General features: G+C 38.9%; 1 protein-coding gene across 2 annotated transcripts in view; it reads left to right on the forward strand.

Moving 5' to 3' along the window:
• Positions 1-1,927: 1,927 nt before the first annotated feature.
• Positions 1,928-17,648, forward strand: part of SYK (spleen associated tyrosine kinase) — a 35,342-nt gene continuing 19,621 nt past the window's right edge. For both annotated transcript variants that reach the window (XM_075726039.1, XM_075726041.1), the window contains exons 1-5: positions 1,928-2,341; positions 3,811-3,971; positions 13,610-13,748; positions 15,163-15,244; positions 16,267-16,316. In XM_075726039.1, the coding sequence (XP_075582154.1) occupies positions 1,928-2,341; positions 3,811-3,971; positions 13,610-13,748; positions 15,163-15,244; positions 16,267-16,316 (846 nt within the window). The remainder of the gene's footprint in view (positions 2,342-3,810; positions 3,972-13,609; positions 13,749-15,162; positions 15,245-16,266; positions 16,317-17,648) is intronic.

Consider the following 17,648-nt stretch of genomic DNA (forward strand, 5'->3'; position numbering starts at 1 on the left):
CACAGATAACAGTATTTTGTAGGTTAATGTTCATGGGTTCCATATTCAGTATATATACATTTTACTTAGTATATATACATTGGAAAAGAAGAATACAAGATGTGCAGTGATCTTGTAAATACAAAGAAACAACAGTGGTTTTCCTTTGATACACTTGTAGTGTTGCCTAGTTAGTCTAAAGTCTGCATAATACACACAGATAACAAGGGCTGTCACCTATTTTGTGTACTTGAGAGTATTTCAATATCAAGTTGTCACAACTGAACTTAAAAGACAGGGAAATAAAAATTTTGGCAATGAAGTTGTGAGGTATTTCCTAAGGAAAAGTTTAATCTAATACACAAATATAATACAAACATAAGCACGTACTGCTAGTTTTATTCAGCATTTCTTGTGTTGTCTGAAAGTAATTTTTCAGACGATGAATTAATTTTACAGATGTGCAGGCAATAATACTTAGTGAGGTTTTTCTTTCTAGACTGAAAGAAGATGTTGAACTGTTCTTAAATGGATTTCCTTCCTTCTTACTCCCCATAAACTGCAGATGTAACAGTCTGTGGCCAGTCCTGGTTAAACAGTGATTGGATTGGGGAAGCATTTGGAGGAGAAAGTATATGAAAAACTCACAATGTTGCAGGAAACAATTAATGACTTGACTGGGGAACTTACGATTACATAAGTAATTGCAGTTGTGGACCACTTCATCTGACGAGAAAGAGCTTGCAAATACTCTTGGAAGAATACAGGTCTCATTGGTGTCAATATATTCACTTCCTATCCACTTAAATGTTGTCAGCAGATAGCTGGGGTATTCTTCCCAGTATCCATTAGACAGTGTTTTAAATCTCACTAATCTGAATAATAAAGAAAATTCAGCTTTTGTGTTCTGATGTCTCCTCTTCAAGAACTTGAAAGAGACAAAAGTAATTCCAGCACAATATTTAGCTGTCCAGGCGGTGTAATCTGCCATGGGGTTTGATGAAAGTAAATTTCTCTGCTGACAAATGTAGGTTATAGGCTGGGATAACTCAGGGAAGACGGGACACAAGAAGAACAGTATTCCTGTAGCTAGAGTTCTGTAGAGTCCTTGTGCATATTTAAAAAAAAATCTATCATATATTTATATATATATAATAATACAATCTTTTATATACATATATATAAAAATATATATGAGATTATTTTTATTGTTAAATTAAGAGTAAAAGAATTGAAGCTGTTTATGTTATGTTCACTATTATTCTTCAGAGATGCTGAACTTTATTCTCTTCTGTGTTTTTGTTGGTAGCGTGCCTTCTTATTATTTCAGTATAAGCTGTTTGAAATGAAAACTGTTCAAAAAGGCACTATAACTTTTTTTCTTTTTACCATTAAAAAAACATTGGTAAATCTCTGCGGAGAGGAATGTTAACTATTTTAATGTAGGACTTTTGTCCATACTCAGCCCACATACTGGCATAAGCTACTCTTATAAGCAAAACTATAATGGCACAAAACTGGAATAAAAAACTGTTCTCACTGAACCTTTCTTACCTAGTTATTTCCTTTTATTGGGAAACACCTCAAGGCCAGTACAAAAGGATGAATAGAGGCATTCAGGCAAGTGAAAATATCAGGACCTCTGTATGGCTAGGCAAAGGAGCAGAGAGGGAAAGAGTTAAAGGAAACTTGTGCAGTTACAGGAAACATTTATATTACCGTATAACAGGGAAAAACTTCCTATTCGGATCTAGAAAGACAACTTCTAACAAGATAAAACCCAAAATGTGTTCTTTGTCCCAAGATCTTTTAAAAAATATATTACTGACATACCACATGTGAGCTGGCATGTTACTGGTTTATCCTTTTTTTTTCAACTGATACTCATGTCTCTGTCTTTGTTTTTCAGATACAGAATACTAATTTGCTACTTGGAAAAGCAAAAAACATGGCTTCCCACACAGTGAACCCTGCTAACCATTTGCCATACTTCTTTGGCAATATTACACGTGAAGAAGCCGAGGAGTATCTGATGCAAGGAGGAGTGAGTGATGGACTATACTTGCTCCGCCAAAGCCGGAATTACCTGGGGGGCTTTGCCTTATCCTTGGCCCATGGAAGGAAGGTTCATCATTATACAATTGAGAGGGAGCTGAGTGGGTCATATGCTATTGCAGGAGGCAAGTCGCATGCCAGTCCTGCTGAACTCGTTAACTATCACTCAGAGGAAGCAGATGGCCTTGTCTGTCTACTGAGAAAACCTTTCAACCGACCACCAGGTGTTGAACCCAAAACAGGACCCTTTGAAGATTTAAAAGAGAATCTCATCAGAGAGTATGTCAAACAAACTTGGAATTTGCAGGTAAATCCAAGATAATTTTTCCATAAAGTGGTCTTTGAGTTAGAAGAAAAAGAGATTGCAGTGTTTGTTTCCAGCTGTTGCTGCTGCTGTGTAGTATTTTTTCATAATGGGATCACAGCTGTTTGAGTTTTGAACAGTGTTTTTTTTTTTCCTCCAGTACATGCAGTAACTTGGCCATAAGTGTAGTTTTCCTGAAATTTTACAAAACTTAGGACGTTTATGTTGTCTTGGGCTAGCATAGCCTTATCTACCACTGCACTAACTTGTATCGTCAGATTTCGACATGCACCTCAAATTAATAGATAAAATGAACAAGATACACAAATGGTTTGTTTGATTGCTTTTGATTCTGAATTTTTATAGATTGATGTGCAGGCAGGCATGATGACATGGTGACTTGTTTTACATCCTCCCCTCTTAGCTGGCCTTGTTTCTGCGATGCTTATTTAGATTATATCCAAAATAGACCTTGGTTTCTTAGCTGTAGAGCACTGCCTGTATGTCTTCAGTACCGCATGTGTCAAGCAGGAATGTTCCATGCTGAGGAAGACAGACTGTATTTTTTCCTTAGAATGACTGTGAAGAAGCCAGTCTTAACATGGAATCACTAGTGTAGGAATCTGCAACAGGAATATTATTTCACCTTGGGATGCCACAAGTTACCATTATGAACTCATGGAGTTCCACAAGGTTTTTCATCTCTTTTGGTACTAGCAAGTAATCATATGTGTTCTGCTCTGTAAAGTATGTGGAGCAATGCCTAAACTGGAAAAGCCTGAAACTTATACTACATTTACAACAAGTGCTGAGGCTTACAGCTTTTTCTGATGAGTCTAAGCCCAATCTAGAAGGAAGTTGATGAACTCAAGTTGAAAACTGATGAAACTAAGGGGTTTTGCCCTCAGATTCTGGGCCAAATTTAGAAGTGATAGGTTGTAGGTGGGTTTAGAAGTTCTAGGTTATACCTAAAATATTAACATAGTTTACTCTAAAATTGGGACTGTTCTGTCTGCTTTGGGGAAATTTGCATTGATGTCTTCAACATAGACCTGATGCAACAATGCAAAGCGTGTTCAGTTTGTTTCAGTAAACTGCCATGGGATATGTAATATGGAGCTGTTTTATGACATCTCAGAGTGACACTAAGTATATTTAGCTATGTGTCATTAGCCTAAAATATGACATAATTTTCAGTTGAAATACTGGTATGTTAAGGGCTTAATTTACTGGTTACTTTTCCTTCTGTTTCTCAGAGGTAAAGGAAGAATCCCAGCTTTGTGATGTTTAGATTACCATATGTTAGTTTTTGTTTTAATATCCTTATAGCAACCAGATCTTTTCTTCACATAGAAGAAATACGTGCAGATTTTGGATGTCCCAAAACCAAGCCAATAGTGGAAGTCTACCTGTCATGTTTTTATTGCAGAAGACAGTTGTGACTGTCCTGCTGTGTTTTTACCACTCTCTAGGGTCATGCTCTTGAACAAGCTATCATTAGTCAAAAGCCTCAGCTGGAGAAGTTGATTGCCACTACAGCCCATGAGAAGATGCCGTGGTTCCACGGGAGGATCTCTCGGGAAGAGTCAGAACACCGTATCCTCATTGGGTCAAGAAACAATGGAAAATTTCTGTGAGTGCTTTTTTCTGTGTTACTTACACAGTTCCCTTGAATGAATCTCAAATGAGAGTATGCCCTAAAAGGTGGCTCATTCACAGTGAGAGAGCCCAGTTCAGCATGATATACATGACGTAATCATTCCTGTACTAAGCAAGTGTCTCCAAGACTATGTTGCCGCTTAAATAAAGGTGGGAAACGATAGCAAAAGTGTGGGTCATTGTTTTTTAATCAAATACTAGGTTTAATTCTAAAGGGAGTATCAGAGAAACTCAATACCAAGAAAAATTCATTTAACTTTGTTTTATAGCTGATAAGCCATACTAAGTGACTATGGTAGGTTAAGCTTGGCCCACCAAGGTGCTGTCACACGTACCCTCCTCAACAGAACAGGGGGAGAAAACAGGATGGAAAAGCTCGTGGGTCAAGATGAAGACAGGGAGATCATGTACCACTAACTCTCACTGGCAAAACAGACTTCACCTGGGGAAACGTAATTTAATTTATTGTCAATTAAAATTCAGTCGGACAGTAAGAAACAAAGACAGAAACATAAAGCCCCACCTTCCCCTCACACACCCACACCCCCAGTTTTCAGAGGCTGAACTTCACTCCCTCACAGCCAGCTCCTCTCCCACCAAGCAGCGCGGGGGAGGATGGGCAAGGGATGGGGGCCGCAGTCAGTCTGTGACAGCTTCTCTCTGCCGCTCCTTCCTCCTCACGCTGTTCCCTGCTGCAGTGTGGGCTCTCCACAGGAAGTATCCTTCAGGAAATACCCACCTGCTTGGAGGGCTGCAGTGTGGACACCAGCTCCACCATGGCCTCTCCCATGGGCTGCAGGGGACTCTCCGCTCCAGCGCCTGGAGCACCTCCTCCCCACCTCCTCCTCCGGCCTTGCTGTTTGCGCTGCTGCTTCTGGTTTGCGTTTGTTTTCTTCTCTCCGCCGCAGAGGTGCCGCATAGGTGGCTGAGGGGCTTGGGGGTGCCCTGCAGGGGTGTCCTCTGGGTCCAGCTGGAACCAGTCGTGACCGGCCCAGGGCAGCCCCCAGCCCCCTCACAGAGCCCCTGCAGCCCCGCTGCCGAGGCCTGGCCACCTGCACCCAGTACGCTGACTTACCAAAGTGGTAAAAATACGGACAAACTGCCTGTGTTAACAACTGTTGGGATCCATGACTGCCAGCTTTCCCGGGGGCAGTGGTGGTGCTTTCTTCTGCAGTTCAGCAACAGAAGGAATTACTTTTACCTTGGTAACGCCATTTTGTCCGCTGCTGTCTGCGTTTACTTGACCTCACGATCTTTTCTTTTCTGAGTGCAAATGTGTCATTTAGGATAGTGACTAGCAGCCGTCATCTTGTGAGGATTAGAGCCAGTCAAAATCTTCTAACAAAAATGTTTTTCTTTTGGAAAATCCTCAGTTGAAAAAAATCAATGTTTTCACTGAGCTGTTTTTTGCGTGCCCCTGCCCTCCAAATGGAAGTATTTATATAATGATGGAAAATGAAGCTTAAAGGTCATGGCCAAGGAAGGATCACTCAGAGCTGTATAATTCCTGAGAGAAATTTCATCGCCTGCCTATGCAGTCTCCTTCAGCACTCAACTATCTTCGATTTTTTTAAAGCTAGTCCAGAGTAAAACTGCAGGAGTGAGTGCAGGATGGATATGCTTCTTCAGTACCAACTCTCTCGCTTTACTGATTTGCCATAACTGTGCCACACTAATTGCTAATGTAGATGCAACCTTCGTATGTTTCCGTGTTTCAATCTTAACTGTCAGGAACTGGTAACTCCTCTAAATCATTTTTTCTGGTAGAGTTTATTCCTATCTTAGGTCTTACCTATGAATACTTTGAGTGTACTGACACCTCATTTCTTGAAATATCTTTCCTTCCCTCAGTAACAAAAATTGTTACAAAAGTTTGCGGAGCCGAAGATTCCCCTTATCACAGATTCATCTTTTCTGAATGCTTCTTTCTATAGCGCAGGAGAAGTGTCATCAATTTGATGAATGTAGTCACTGTCATAGATTGCCAACACAGCATTACCATACCACCTCTCCTTTTCATTGCTCTGTGACTTTGCTAGTTTCTTTTCGTACTTTTTAGACATAGGAGCACGTGGGTATGTGAGCTGCAGCAAAGCTTAATGACCTTTTTTTTCTGAAAAATTATTACTTTCTATATTAACATCTTACGAAATCAATGTTATATCAGCTGAGTCATTATGTTGATCGTATATTAAAACTTGCAGCTTTTCCCGTTTACCTCTTGCGCACTTCGGTTTCTATGTGGTCAAAGTGCTTCTCTTTGGGGAAAAAAAGGGAAGCTAATTTTTCTTCAAAGAGATGGATCCCTTAGCTAACATTGCTCAACAACAGGGATGGGCTTTGGAGTAAAGGAGTGTAATTTTTTAGCAGACTTGACATTTTCAGTCTCTCTTGTAGACCTGGTCTCTTCTTAATCTTCTATAAGCATTCCTACAGCTTTAAATAGAAATACTTCCCCCGCATTTTCCTGTTTCCCTTAGAGATGGCCTAGGAGGTATTTCTGGTGCTGTTTGCAGTGACATGCTCGATGAGCTGTGGAGGGAACAGTCAGACCTTCTCCTGTGGGACTAGTTATGTCAGTGGGTGCGTATCTTATAGTTCTGCTTGAACTCAGGTGGCTGTTTTCACATCAGGTAGATGAAACCATGGAGGGGAAAATGCTAACTTTCAGGCTCTGTTTAAACTATGAGAAGTGCCACTGGAGAAGTGCTACTGGACCTTAAATAATATGAAAATGTAACTGAGAAAGCGGTTATTTTTCCTTCCAGAGCTCTTCTAGCTCTCAGATCAGTAGACCTAGAGGCTCATAGCAAATAACAAAAGAAGTGTCTAATTTCGAGAGGTTTTCGGTTTTCTGCAGTGGTTTGCCTAACATGGGCTTGCTCAGCAGGTGTTGAGAAATAAACCACTCATTTGTTAGCTAACTGAAAACAGTAGCAGCAAAATTGTTGAGTGCTAGAGAGGTGCATTGTTTTACATTTCAGGCACAGGCATCGCATACTTTTTCCTTACCCAGCAGCAGTGCATGTCAGAATCTTCTGTACATCTGTGGACTGTAGGCTGTGAATTTGTGCTTGTGAATGTAGCTGCTCAGGGACTGTTTTTCTCACATTGGTCAAGGCACTCAAGCCTGGTAGCTGACTGAAAGGTAAAACTTAGAAACATTCAATGTCTAAGAGAAGTTCGCTTGTTGAGGTAGGAATTGGAGCCTGGGAACATAGAGAGAAGCTAGATTTTCAGTGAGATGAGGTACTCTGAGGCTATTCAACAAGCCCACAAGCAGGTGCTGGTATATGACAAAAATCATCTTGTTTATTACGGAAAAGGTAATAAATTTTAGAAGGCTAGAATATTTCTGTATATTCTTTTACAAGGGTCTCTAAAACTTCATTACACCAGAAATCTGCTAACTGTCTGACCTACCTACCTTGAAACAAAATCCAGTACAGCAGTCTCTGTGAGAAGACATCTAACGTATAGATTTCTTTAGCGCTGCTTTGCAGCACTACAAGATTATCAAATCTAGAATTTTTCTTATATAATAAATATGGAAATAGTTGAAAAGCTTCCTGATTGCAGTTCAAAATGTCGTGAATAGCATCATAAATCTAACACTGCGACTCATCCAGCTGCTGGAAAAGATCTGAGCTAACTGTCTGTGTTTTACTAGCGAATTTTAAAAGGTCTTTTTAAAGTTTTTGTCATGACTGGAAAGTCAGTGAAATAAGTATGTATGTGGGTGCTATAGAGTTCATATTCAAAGCCAAATATAGAAACAAAGTCATGAAACAATGTGAAATAGGAAGCAGTACACACCTCTTCTGAGAAGAACACTCATGAGATATTGCCCCTCTAGCCACAAAATTTGGAGAAAAAACTATAGCAGTGGAATAGAAGGAAAATATGATATCTCTAAAATGACCTGAAAAGCAACTGAAAATAGAGAACTTTATTTAAGTCTCAAGCCCCTGTTAGCTTCATTAACACTCCTTTGCATGCTGTGTAGGATGCTGGTTCTTACCAGACATGTTTTTTCATTAGCCTTTGCCTGGTAGGGGGCATAATTGCAGAATACAATGATCAATATTGTTGAGGTGATCATAATAATATTATTAATACTGCTATTAATATTGTAATAATATATTAATAATATATAATAATATTATTATAATATTGTTAATATTATCTGTGTGAGTGCTTGCATGTGTGGACCCATTGAAAAATAACCTAAAAATTTGCTAACAGCAATCAGCTACTAGCAGTGTAAGAAATGTTAGTTTTCTCTGCAGTTTCACGTAGGAAACAACTCTGGTGTGTGCTAGCTCTTGACAATTCTTGTTTTGTAATCAGGAGTGACCACTTCAGTTATATGAACATGTGATCTTGCATATGTGTTAAGAACCAGAAATTCTGAAGCTGAAGCGAGATAAACAATATTGAGAAATACTGTTAAACTTAAAAATTCAACATTAAGGTAATTGTGAGTGAAGGCATTGCATAATTAGCAGTTTAGTCTCTATAAACCTTTTCTATGTGTTTGTTGCCGTATGTAGTTGACATAAAATGTGAACAGTTGTGTAAAAGGAAAGTAGAAAACACTTTTAGTATCATAAGAATGTCTACAATATGCAATGAGATATTCTAAAGAGGACAAAACTAGTTTACACTATTAGAATGACTCACAGCACTGCTCATCATGGCATCTCATGACAGCTAGAGTCTAAACTGTCTCTTACATGTCACAATAGTTAACACCAGTAACACCATTTCAAAATAAGTTTTGAAGTGCAGTTGTCTGTAAGAGTTTTCTTGTCCTTTGTCTGACAAAAAAATTGTGTTTCCAATACATAGAGCAGTCTATATTTACATTAATCTTATCATTTTCCTCTAGGAATTTACATTAATCTTATCATTTTCCTCTAGGAATTTACCACTATTGGAGTGCATACTGAGCTAGGTGATTTATGGAACCTTGTAGAGTATTTTGTAAATAAATCTACCATTATTATGTTTGTATCCATAAATGGAACTGGACATTGTTGACATCAGACAAGGTGAAAACAAACCTACTAAACATGACCTGAATTTAGGGATATTAAGTAATGATGAAGTTCCTCTTCAAAATGCAAAGCAGTTGCTAAGCTTAGATGACCATGAAAATTTTCCAAGATAAATGCTAAAATGCAGACAGCGAACCATGTTTCTAGAGGTGCTGTATTCCCCTCCACAGCAGCCTGGATGATGCCTGCAGCTCTTTGGGAGAGCTGTTTACTGATCTTCAGTTAGGTACGTAGTCAGGTGCCACTTGCAGACCACTGCAGCAGGGCTATGGCTTCTCAAGGCTAGCTCTACGCTGTGTGCTTCAGCAGCAGAGTTGGTCAGAGGTGTGAAGACAAGATGCGATCCCTGACTGAGATAGCTGTACTGAGGTCGCCTGTTGCAGGTGCGGTTATACAGCAAAGCTATTTCTTAGGGTTTTGGTGGAGCCTAGTGTATTTTTTGGCAGGGCAATGCCAGCAAAATAGACTACAGTGATGTAGTCCTTCTCACATAGGTGTTCGGTCACTGTGCAGCACACCCCAATAGCCTTAATAGGAGATGAAGTTTTAGGTTCCATTGTGGATAGCAATAGCGTGTGGCTGAGCTAGGTCCTAAATTCTGTAGTGCACTCACATTTCTGAAACAGCTTTGAATATGCCACTAAACAGGGGAGAAGAAATTATGTAAATGAAGGCTGCAGTCAATCCATTTTTTCCTTTGTATGATCCCTTTACAGATGGCACCAAGTTCATTCCTTATTGCCCTCAAACTTGGAACGTGTGCAGCGTGCTGCAGATATTTGAAGTGATAATGAATAGCCATGTTGTTAATAACATTACAAGAGAGATGGTCAAAAGGGCAGACAAGCAGGGAATGGCTGGAGCTTGATCAGCAGTGGGGAATGTCAGTATCTCTGACATCAAGGAGGCTGTTACTGCTGAGAAGGCAAAGCAAGATCGAGAACAAGCTTTAACACGCCCTTGGATTCAGGAGAAAGAATAATTTCACACCATTCCTAAAACAAGTGTTTTGCTAGTTTATTTCCTTCATTATTCTCCACTGTAGAATGCTGTGACTTCTTTTTTTCTACACAGTCAATGAAGCATGTTGTAATAGCAATTTACTTTTTTCACCTTCAGGGATTTTTTTCCTTTAGGAAGAAAGGGATCATTTGGCTTTTCACTTGGAAGCAGAAAAAATTGGGACATTGTTCTTTTTTGCTTCCAAGCAAAAATAGAGACTTTACCAAAGGAGAGAATGGATAGCTATTTACACACTCTGTAATGATACTCCAAATAGTTATCGGTTGCTCTTTGGGTTGCATTCACAAAAACATAAAAAATACTCGAACACAGATTGCATGAAAATTAGAATTGACAACTAAATCTTCTTTACATTTCATTATGTAACAATTTGAGTTTCTTAGTTCCTTCTGAAATTGGTGTTTTAAAAAGTATGTCATAGAAAATCTGGATACATTGGTGGTTCTCTAATATATCTATGAATTCAAATTTGCTCTCAGTGAAGTTGTTCATGTTTCTGATTAATCTCAGTGGATAAAAGGATAATACTGTTCATTTACGGGTGTTTATTATCTTTATGTTTTTCTTCTGTAGATCTGTAATTCTCTGTAATGGCATGAAATGGAAGACCAGGTGATATTTCACTGATGTCTTCCTTCCTTGCCAAAATGCTTTTTAAAAAAAATATAGCTTTTTCTAAAAGATTCTTTTCTTATCAGTTTGTATTGAAGAACAGTAAATACTGTGTGTAATTTCTTTCAGCAAATTAAAGCAGATATTGCATTTGGAATATTGGATTTTTTTCTCAACATTCTGAAAATTGTTACTTATCGTAAAAAGAAAGTTCCATATATGAAGAGAGCCCCCAAATCTGATGTGATGACCCTGAGTAGTACAGGCAACACCATCAAGAAGATATGAAAACCTTGATTTCCATTTGAAGAGGTTTCAGTTTATAACCTTTCAGTTTGAGCAGCCTTTTTCTTTGATTCCGTTTTTTATGGTAACTGTAAGGTACTGGATACTGTGTACCCAGCTGGAATTCTGGAGGCTTAGCCTAACCTAGACATCCATCTAGTCTAAAAAACCACACTGAAATTGTGAAACATGGCCTGTGACAATTCTTGTCATCAGAGGCGGTAAAAGTGTTTGGTTTGGACTGTGATGATAGGTTCTGTGAGAGCACTTTTTGCAGCAGTAAGGGATCTGGTTGCCAAAACTAAGACTTAGGCCATCATTTGGTTGTTGCTTCAATGCTCTTGATACTTCTGCTCTTCAGACATGTTTTGGAAGATAGCATTACCTCTTATTGTTGTGTTTTGTAGGGATCCAAATTGTGCTGGAGTTCACTGGCTACAGTTAAAAAAAACCTGAACCATAACCCAAAGACAATGAGGCTTCCCCTGGACCCTGGTCAATCATAAATATTAGAATGGAGAATTTTTGCATGTGCAGTGGTAGAGTTGTCTGACAGAAGTTGACATGACTGTGAACTGCGGATGTCTTCAGAGTCACATAGCTGTTGGGTTGAGGGAAGGAAGAGCTCAGAATCTACAACCTTATAAACCTGAACTCTGCCTAAATGTTGCACAGGATACTGATAGGGCTGTTTGGATCTGTGCAGTGGTCCTTAGAAATCAGGACTCTCTTCTCCCATTGATGCCTGTGCTCTGAAGAAATGTTTACAATGCCTGTTGTGATAGTAACAACTCTTGCAAATGAGAATCACTTCCAGTAGAGCTAATTGTGTTGGAGCCACCAGTTTCTCATGTGAAACATGAACAACATTTGTTACTCAGAAACAAGACATTGGATTTTTATAACCTTACTTGTTCTGTATTCTGAACAGAAGTCTGAATGTAACGAAATGCCATTCATTTGTGGTTTAGAAACAATGCCCTCTATTCTGGAAGTATTTTTCCAAGCCTTATTTACTAAGAGCAAGTCAGAGGACGACAAGTAAAAGTCATTCTTCATTTTAGCAGAACCTCTTGTTCTTCACTGGTCGGTCAACAAAGGAAATCAGCATGCTGAGAAAATACCTGCATGTCATGACAAACCACAGTGTGTTTCAAGTTGCTTTAAAAACACTAGGCAAGTTAGTTTGGTTTCAGAAAAAAACCCTGACCCTACTTCCCTTTTCCTTTAACCAGTGTCCTGTTCACATCTTAAGCAACAAGAACCACTCTGGATGAAAAAAATAGTTCCATGAGTAGTTCAGACAAAACACTGTTTTGGTTCAGCCTTGAGTGAATCAGCTGAGGAGCAGAATTTAATGCTTGCCTCTGCAATCTTCTGAGATGTGATAGCAAGTACTAGTGGTGTACCAGCGAAGCTTTCCAACACCTTAGTGAGCGTATCCTGCTGTATTTCTTTTCAGGGCTTTTGAAGGATTCAAGGGAGAGTGAGTAGATTTCTGTGCACACTAGAACAATAAATGTTTCAGTCTTGCTGAATCTGGGGTTCTGGTAGGAAAAACCCATTATTCCAGAAAATTTTAATCTAGCTCTATTACTGTCGCACTGTCAGCACCAAGTGAACATGGGCAACTCAAAGTGAAAGAAAAAGCCTACTTTCTACTCAGGAATGCTTTGCCAGCTATGATGGAGCCAGTAGCAAATTCTGGTCCAGTCACCAGAAGACACTGGTCTCAGTGTGAGCTAGCCTTGAGTACACGTAAAACAACTCTGCAACACTTTACAGGCATCTCAGATGTTGCTTGCAGATCTCCTGGAAGAAGGAGATCATCTTGGCTACCTATGAATTTTAGACAATGTTTTTGTATTTCATTCTGCGATCCCTCCCTGGTGAAGTTTAGACCAGATATATACCCCAATACTATATGAAATTTCATGCATATTTTGTGTGAAATTTGCAACAAAGCATTGCATCTTTACAGAAATTGCAAGAATTGATGATTACAGAAATGTATGATTTACTTCAAATTCCCAGCCAAACAACAAGCTGTTTCAGTGGACAAAGATTTTCCCTTTATTTGTATTTCACATTATATTCTTTTAGTATTTTATCTTCTGCCCTTACTGTCTTCTTTTTGTTTCAAAATAAAAGATATAAGAGAGAAGTCTTGCTTTAATGAAGGCACTTATCTGTTTTTAATTTTAGGTCAGCTGTAGAGGAGATTGAAGTGTAGCTGCTTCTATATGCTGGATCCTGGCCTCAGACTTCCATGGGCTTTGCAGGCCTGCAGTGCACAAACCTTCAAACGCTTCCTTGCTCACAAAGTGCTTTGTGCACTGCACAGTGTTTGGTAGCTGCCTAGCAAAGAGCTCCACATCGTGGATTTTCTGTTATCATCTGTTGCCTTTTGGGGGAAAAAAAAAAAAGAAACTTTAGGGAATTCTATCTGAAAACAAATGACACTAAGAAATAAATGAAAGGCTTAACAAAATGTCTTCAGAAGTTGCAGTGCTGATTTTGCTTTTTTTTTCATTCAAAAGCTTAAAGGAAAGGGTGATTTTAAAAAAGAATCTCAACCAAGATGCTCATTCCTAGTAAAGCACAACCCTGCAAATCTCTCTTATTCCTACAGTATCCGAGAAAGGGACAGCAATGGTTCCTATGCCCTGTGTCTGCTGAATGATGGAAAAGTACTGCATTACCGTATTGACAGAGATAAGACAGGAAAGCTCTCCATACCGGATGGAAAAAGATTTGACACTCTCTGGCAGGTCTGTTAAATTTGAATCACTTGGATATCTGTCATCATGTTTCCATATAACTCACTAAGGCAGCTTGTTTTACTTTGCTGTGTGACAACATTCTTTAGCTAAACAGCAACATGTTTTGGCAGGTTATTTGTCATATGTTTCCAACTTTATGTGGTTTCTATACATGAAGAAAATACATGTTAATGTAGAAAGCTATGTAAATGTAGAGAGTTTAATCATTTTCAAATGTGATGTTGCAGCTTGGCTGAGCTCAACATTGCTGTAATTATTATTCAGTTAGCTGAACATTCTCTAGAACGGAAGACTGTTTGCATTTGCAAGTGACCATATTCAATAACAGCTATGCTAGGTATAGTATTTTGCTGATGTCCTTTGTGACAGCAATAAGCAGAATTCTAGGAAGTACAAAGGGAATGATTTAGAATGCTGTGTACGTACTGCATTCTTTAGCTTTGAAATTCTCTACCTTCAAGGCTGAAAAAGCATAGTTTGCTGAGGGTTGCCACCAAAATATGTCTGAACCCTGGTAAAGGTTAAGCAGTTAAGGAATGTATAGTTGATTATGCCATAGTCAGTAATAAAACTGAATACTGGAGAAATGACTGCATAAATTGAAAATGCTAAGGGAATTGAAACCCCTGCAAAAGTCTCTTATGTCCTCTTGCTTAAAGTTCTATTAAAACAAGTGAGTCACAGATCTAAAATATGGGTCTTTACTTGCATATATTAATTCTTAGCCTTTCCTGTAAATATCCTGCATATTTCTTTCCTGGAGTCACTGGAAATTTAAAAGCAGCTATGCTGTCTTACAAGTTTTTTGAGTATGTCTGCAACTCTTTCACTCACAGACCCCCTCCTTTCTACCCAAATGCACCGAAGCCAAAATAACAGTAACAAACCTGTAACAAAATGGCATGGAGAGGACAATCCAGGGACACAAATGGCCACAAGTATTGGTGCTATACCTTTATTAGCTGCTTACATTCCATTGTGACTTTGAGGTCCAAAGAAAGCTTTGTGTATTAGGACAATTCCTGCACTTTAGTTATACCCATCTTGAGAAAAAAAAAAAAAGGGCAGGAACTCGGAGGTATAAAAAGAAGTGATTTGCTTAGTAGCAGAACCAGGTGTGGAATGCTGAGTCTTACAAATCCAGTTCCTGGATCAGGTTCCAGATTCATCCACAAGCTTACTTCAGAAACATGCGCCCCTGCTAAAGAGAAGTACAGATGAGGTAAGAACATGTGCAGCAAAGATCTGCTGCATGACCAGTTCATTTGCTATAATATATACCAATTATTGTATATATGCACACAATTTTAAAGAGACATTGTATTTAATTATACCTCCCTTACCTTTTAATATCTTTTTCTCTCCTTCTCTCTGTTTTTTTTTTCCCCTCTCATTCTGGTAGTTAGTTGAGCATTATTCATACAAACCAGATGGATTATTAAGGGTTCTTACCATTCCCTGTCCACAAGTTGGCTCAGAAAATGGTGAGTTATTCTTATTATTTTGATATGTATAAATAGCCATACTAATGATGATAAAGATGTGTGCATTTTTTCCACTTGTCATGTAGGTGGGTGCAGATTATGGTAGATTAAAGTTGGATAAAAAAAATTTAAATGTTACATTTCCAACTTTTTAAATGAGTTAAGATCTGCCAGACCATGCAGGATGGAGGCAGATCCTGTAGCTTAAGGGAGGCTACCAACTCCCGGTTATTGCTGGCTCTAAATTAATGTCAGCTCCAAAATGTGCTTTGCTGCTCAAAGTGGCAGTGCATGTTATGTGGCCTGTGCACGCTAACAAGGTGGTCGTCCCAGCACTCCTCCAAGGGTCCTTAGTCGAAGCTGAGGCCAGCACGTCAGCAGTGCTGCTATAGGCATTCAGGTTGGGTGCAGTGAGAGGCACGTCCAACAGGTGAGTTGCTGGTAGATGAGGAGTTACTTCCCATGTTGGGGAGAGTAGGGCAGAACAAGGGATTAGCTGCACCTGATGCTGAAAATGGGGGTCAAAGAGGCATTCCTTGATAATTAGGAGGAGGTGGGGGAGTGGGGAGTGTCCTGAGGTCCAGTATGCTCTTTGGCCTGTTTCCTCTTTAATGTCATGTTAAATACCAATGAGACCTTGTCCTCCCTCTTGCCCTGACTTCCAGGGGAAAAAAAAGTGCTTCTGCCTGATCCTTGTCGAACTTGTGCTATTCCAGAAGTCATATTCTCTCTCTAAGGCCTTCCTCTGTCATTCTGACTGGATGCCAGTGCTATGGTGAGAGGATATGCCCGTACTTTTTCTGCTCCTTTGAATCATTTAGGCACTGCACGTACTTTTGTCTCTGTGGCAGCAAGTACCAGAGCCTGCTGCACATTAGAGACAAAAGCAAAGAAGATGGGCCAGGAGAAACACTGTAGTATGATCTAAAAACTAGAAAGTTGGTCCCCTATGTAAAACTTTGTGTTCTCACAGTACATTTCTCACTTTTCTCAGCATCCTTCTCTACTTGATTCTTTTACAGATAATGTTGGTTTTAACACTCTTCTTCCTCTTCCTGGAACCCCTTCTAAGGTAAGAGTAGGTGGTGATATAGCAGTAGCATTCATTTCAGAAGGCTTACAGTCACATACTGCTCTAGGAATCCTAATGCTTGGATATTATTGCAACAGTGAATTTGTTTTTCTAGGGTTATAAACAGTAAATTGAAAAGAATAAGTTTAACATATTCTAGCATGGTTATTGCTTTCATCAGTGTTTTGCATGAGCTGTTCATCATTTAATTTTGTGAACTTCTTTTATAATGTATGTGAAAATCAGTATTTTTCATCTGTGAAAATGCCTCATAGATGGTCATGGTCTATAGTGACTGTGTCAACACTAGGAGGAGAGATACTGCTTTGTTTACATTGTCCATTTTGAGTATCTGCTGACAAGCAGAAATGGAGGTTCAATTTATTCTCATATTTGGTATGTGCAGTTAACATCAGACTTGGCACAAGGGTTTGATTCCTTGTGCAGTGAAATTAGGGGAAGTTCTTTCATCAAGTGAGCAAGCCCATCTGTGATTATAATTGGCTAAGTTCTTAGAGTCCATTGATCAGAGGAGCCACCTGAGGTGTGATACATAACACCATCTCATTCAGCTGTAGCTGATCTCATCTGAAATAGGGAGTTTAATTTAGTTGTTTCACCACTCCCTGGAGAGCCTAATCATCTAGGTCATTATCTTGATGCAGACCCACATTATAGAAAAAATATTTTTGTTCAAATAGGCAATTAGATTTATTTCAGTACTGTTGAGTCCCTGTGGGTCCATGAACAACCATTCTCATACCACGGCTTTCTGAAAATCAGGTGCCCTTTTAAATCATTGGAAATTATGCAACCAAAATCAGTGCCTTTTTTTTTTTTTTAAATGTTGTCCTAAGGTTTGCATGTATGCCATTTACAAGGACGACTGTGAAGTTTAAGCACATGATGGATAGAAGGAAAAGCAATGGAGATATGAGTGAGATGTGTTGAGTGCATATTTTGCAAATATTCTCCTAAAATATACTTTAAAGCTACAATATGTTTGGCATTCTGAACTTCTTAAAACTGAAATCTGAATTTTGTATATTCTTTAGGAGTTTTTTTAAAAAAGCCTGTTAAGTTAGTTTCAGTATAAACACAAACATAGAAAGTGAAAAATTTTAAATTAACATTATTATTTATGGAGTGCAAAGACTTCAGTTAATATTGCCAGGTTCTCATACATTAATATCTTTGTGCAAAAGTGGTAACTCACTAAAGACCACTCATGTTGCTTTTTTAATACGCAGAGCCTGAAATACAGCAAATTCAGATTGCAAAACCAAAAATGCATCCTGAAAAGAACAAACACAGTCACAAAGTCTTATGTAG

This window comes from Pelecanus crispus, chromosome Z (genome assembly GCF_030463565.1).
Source record: "Pelecanus crispus isolate bPelCri1 chromosome Z, bPelCri1.pri, whole genome shotgun sequence".
NCBI classification, from domain to species: Eukaryota; Metazoa; Chordata; class Aves; order Pelecaniformes; family Pelecanidae; genus Pelecanus; species Pelecanus crispus.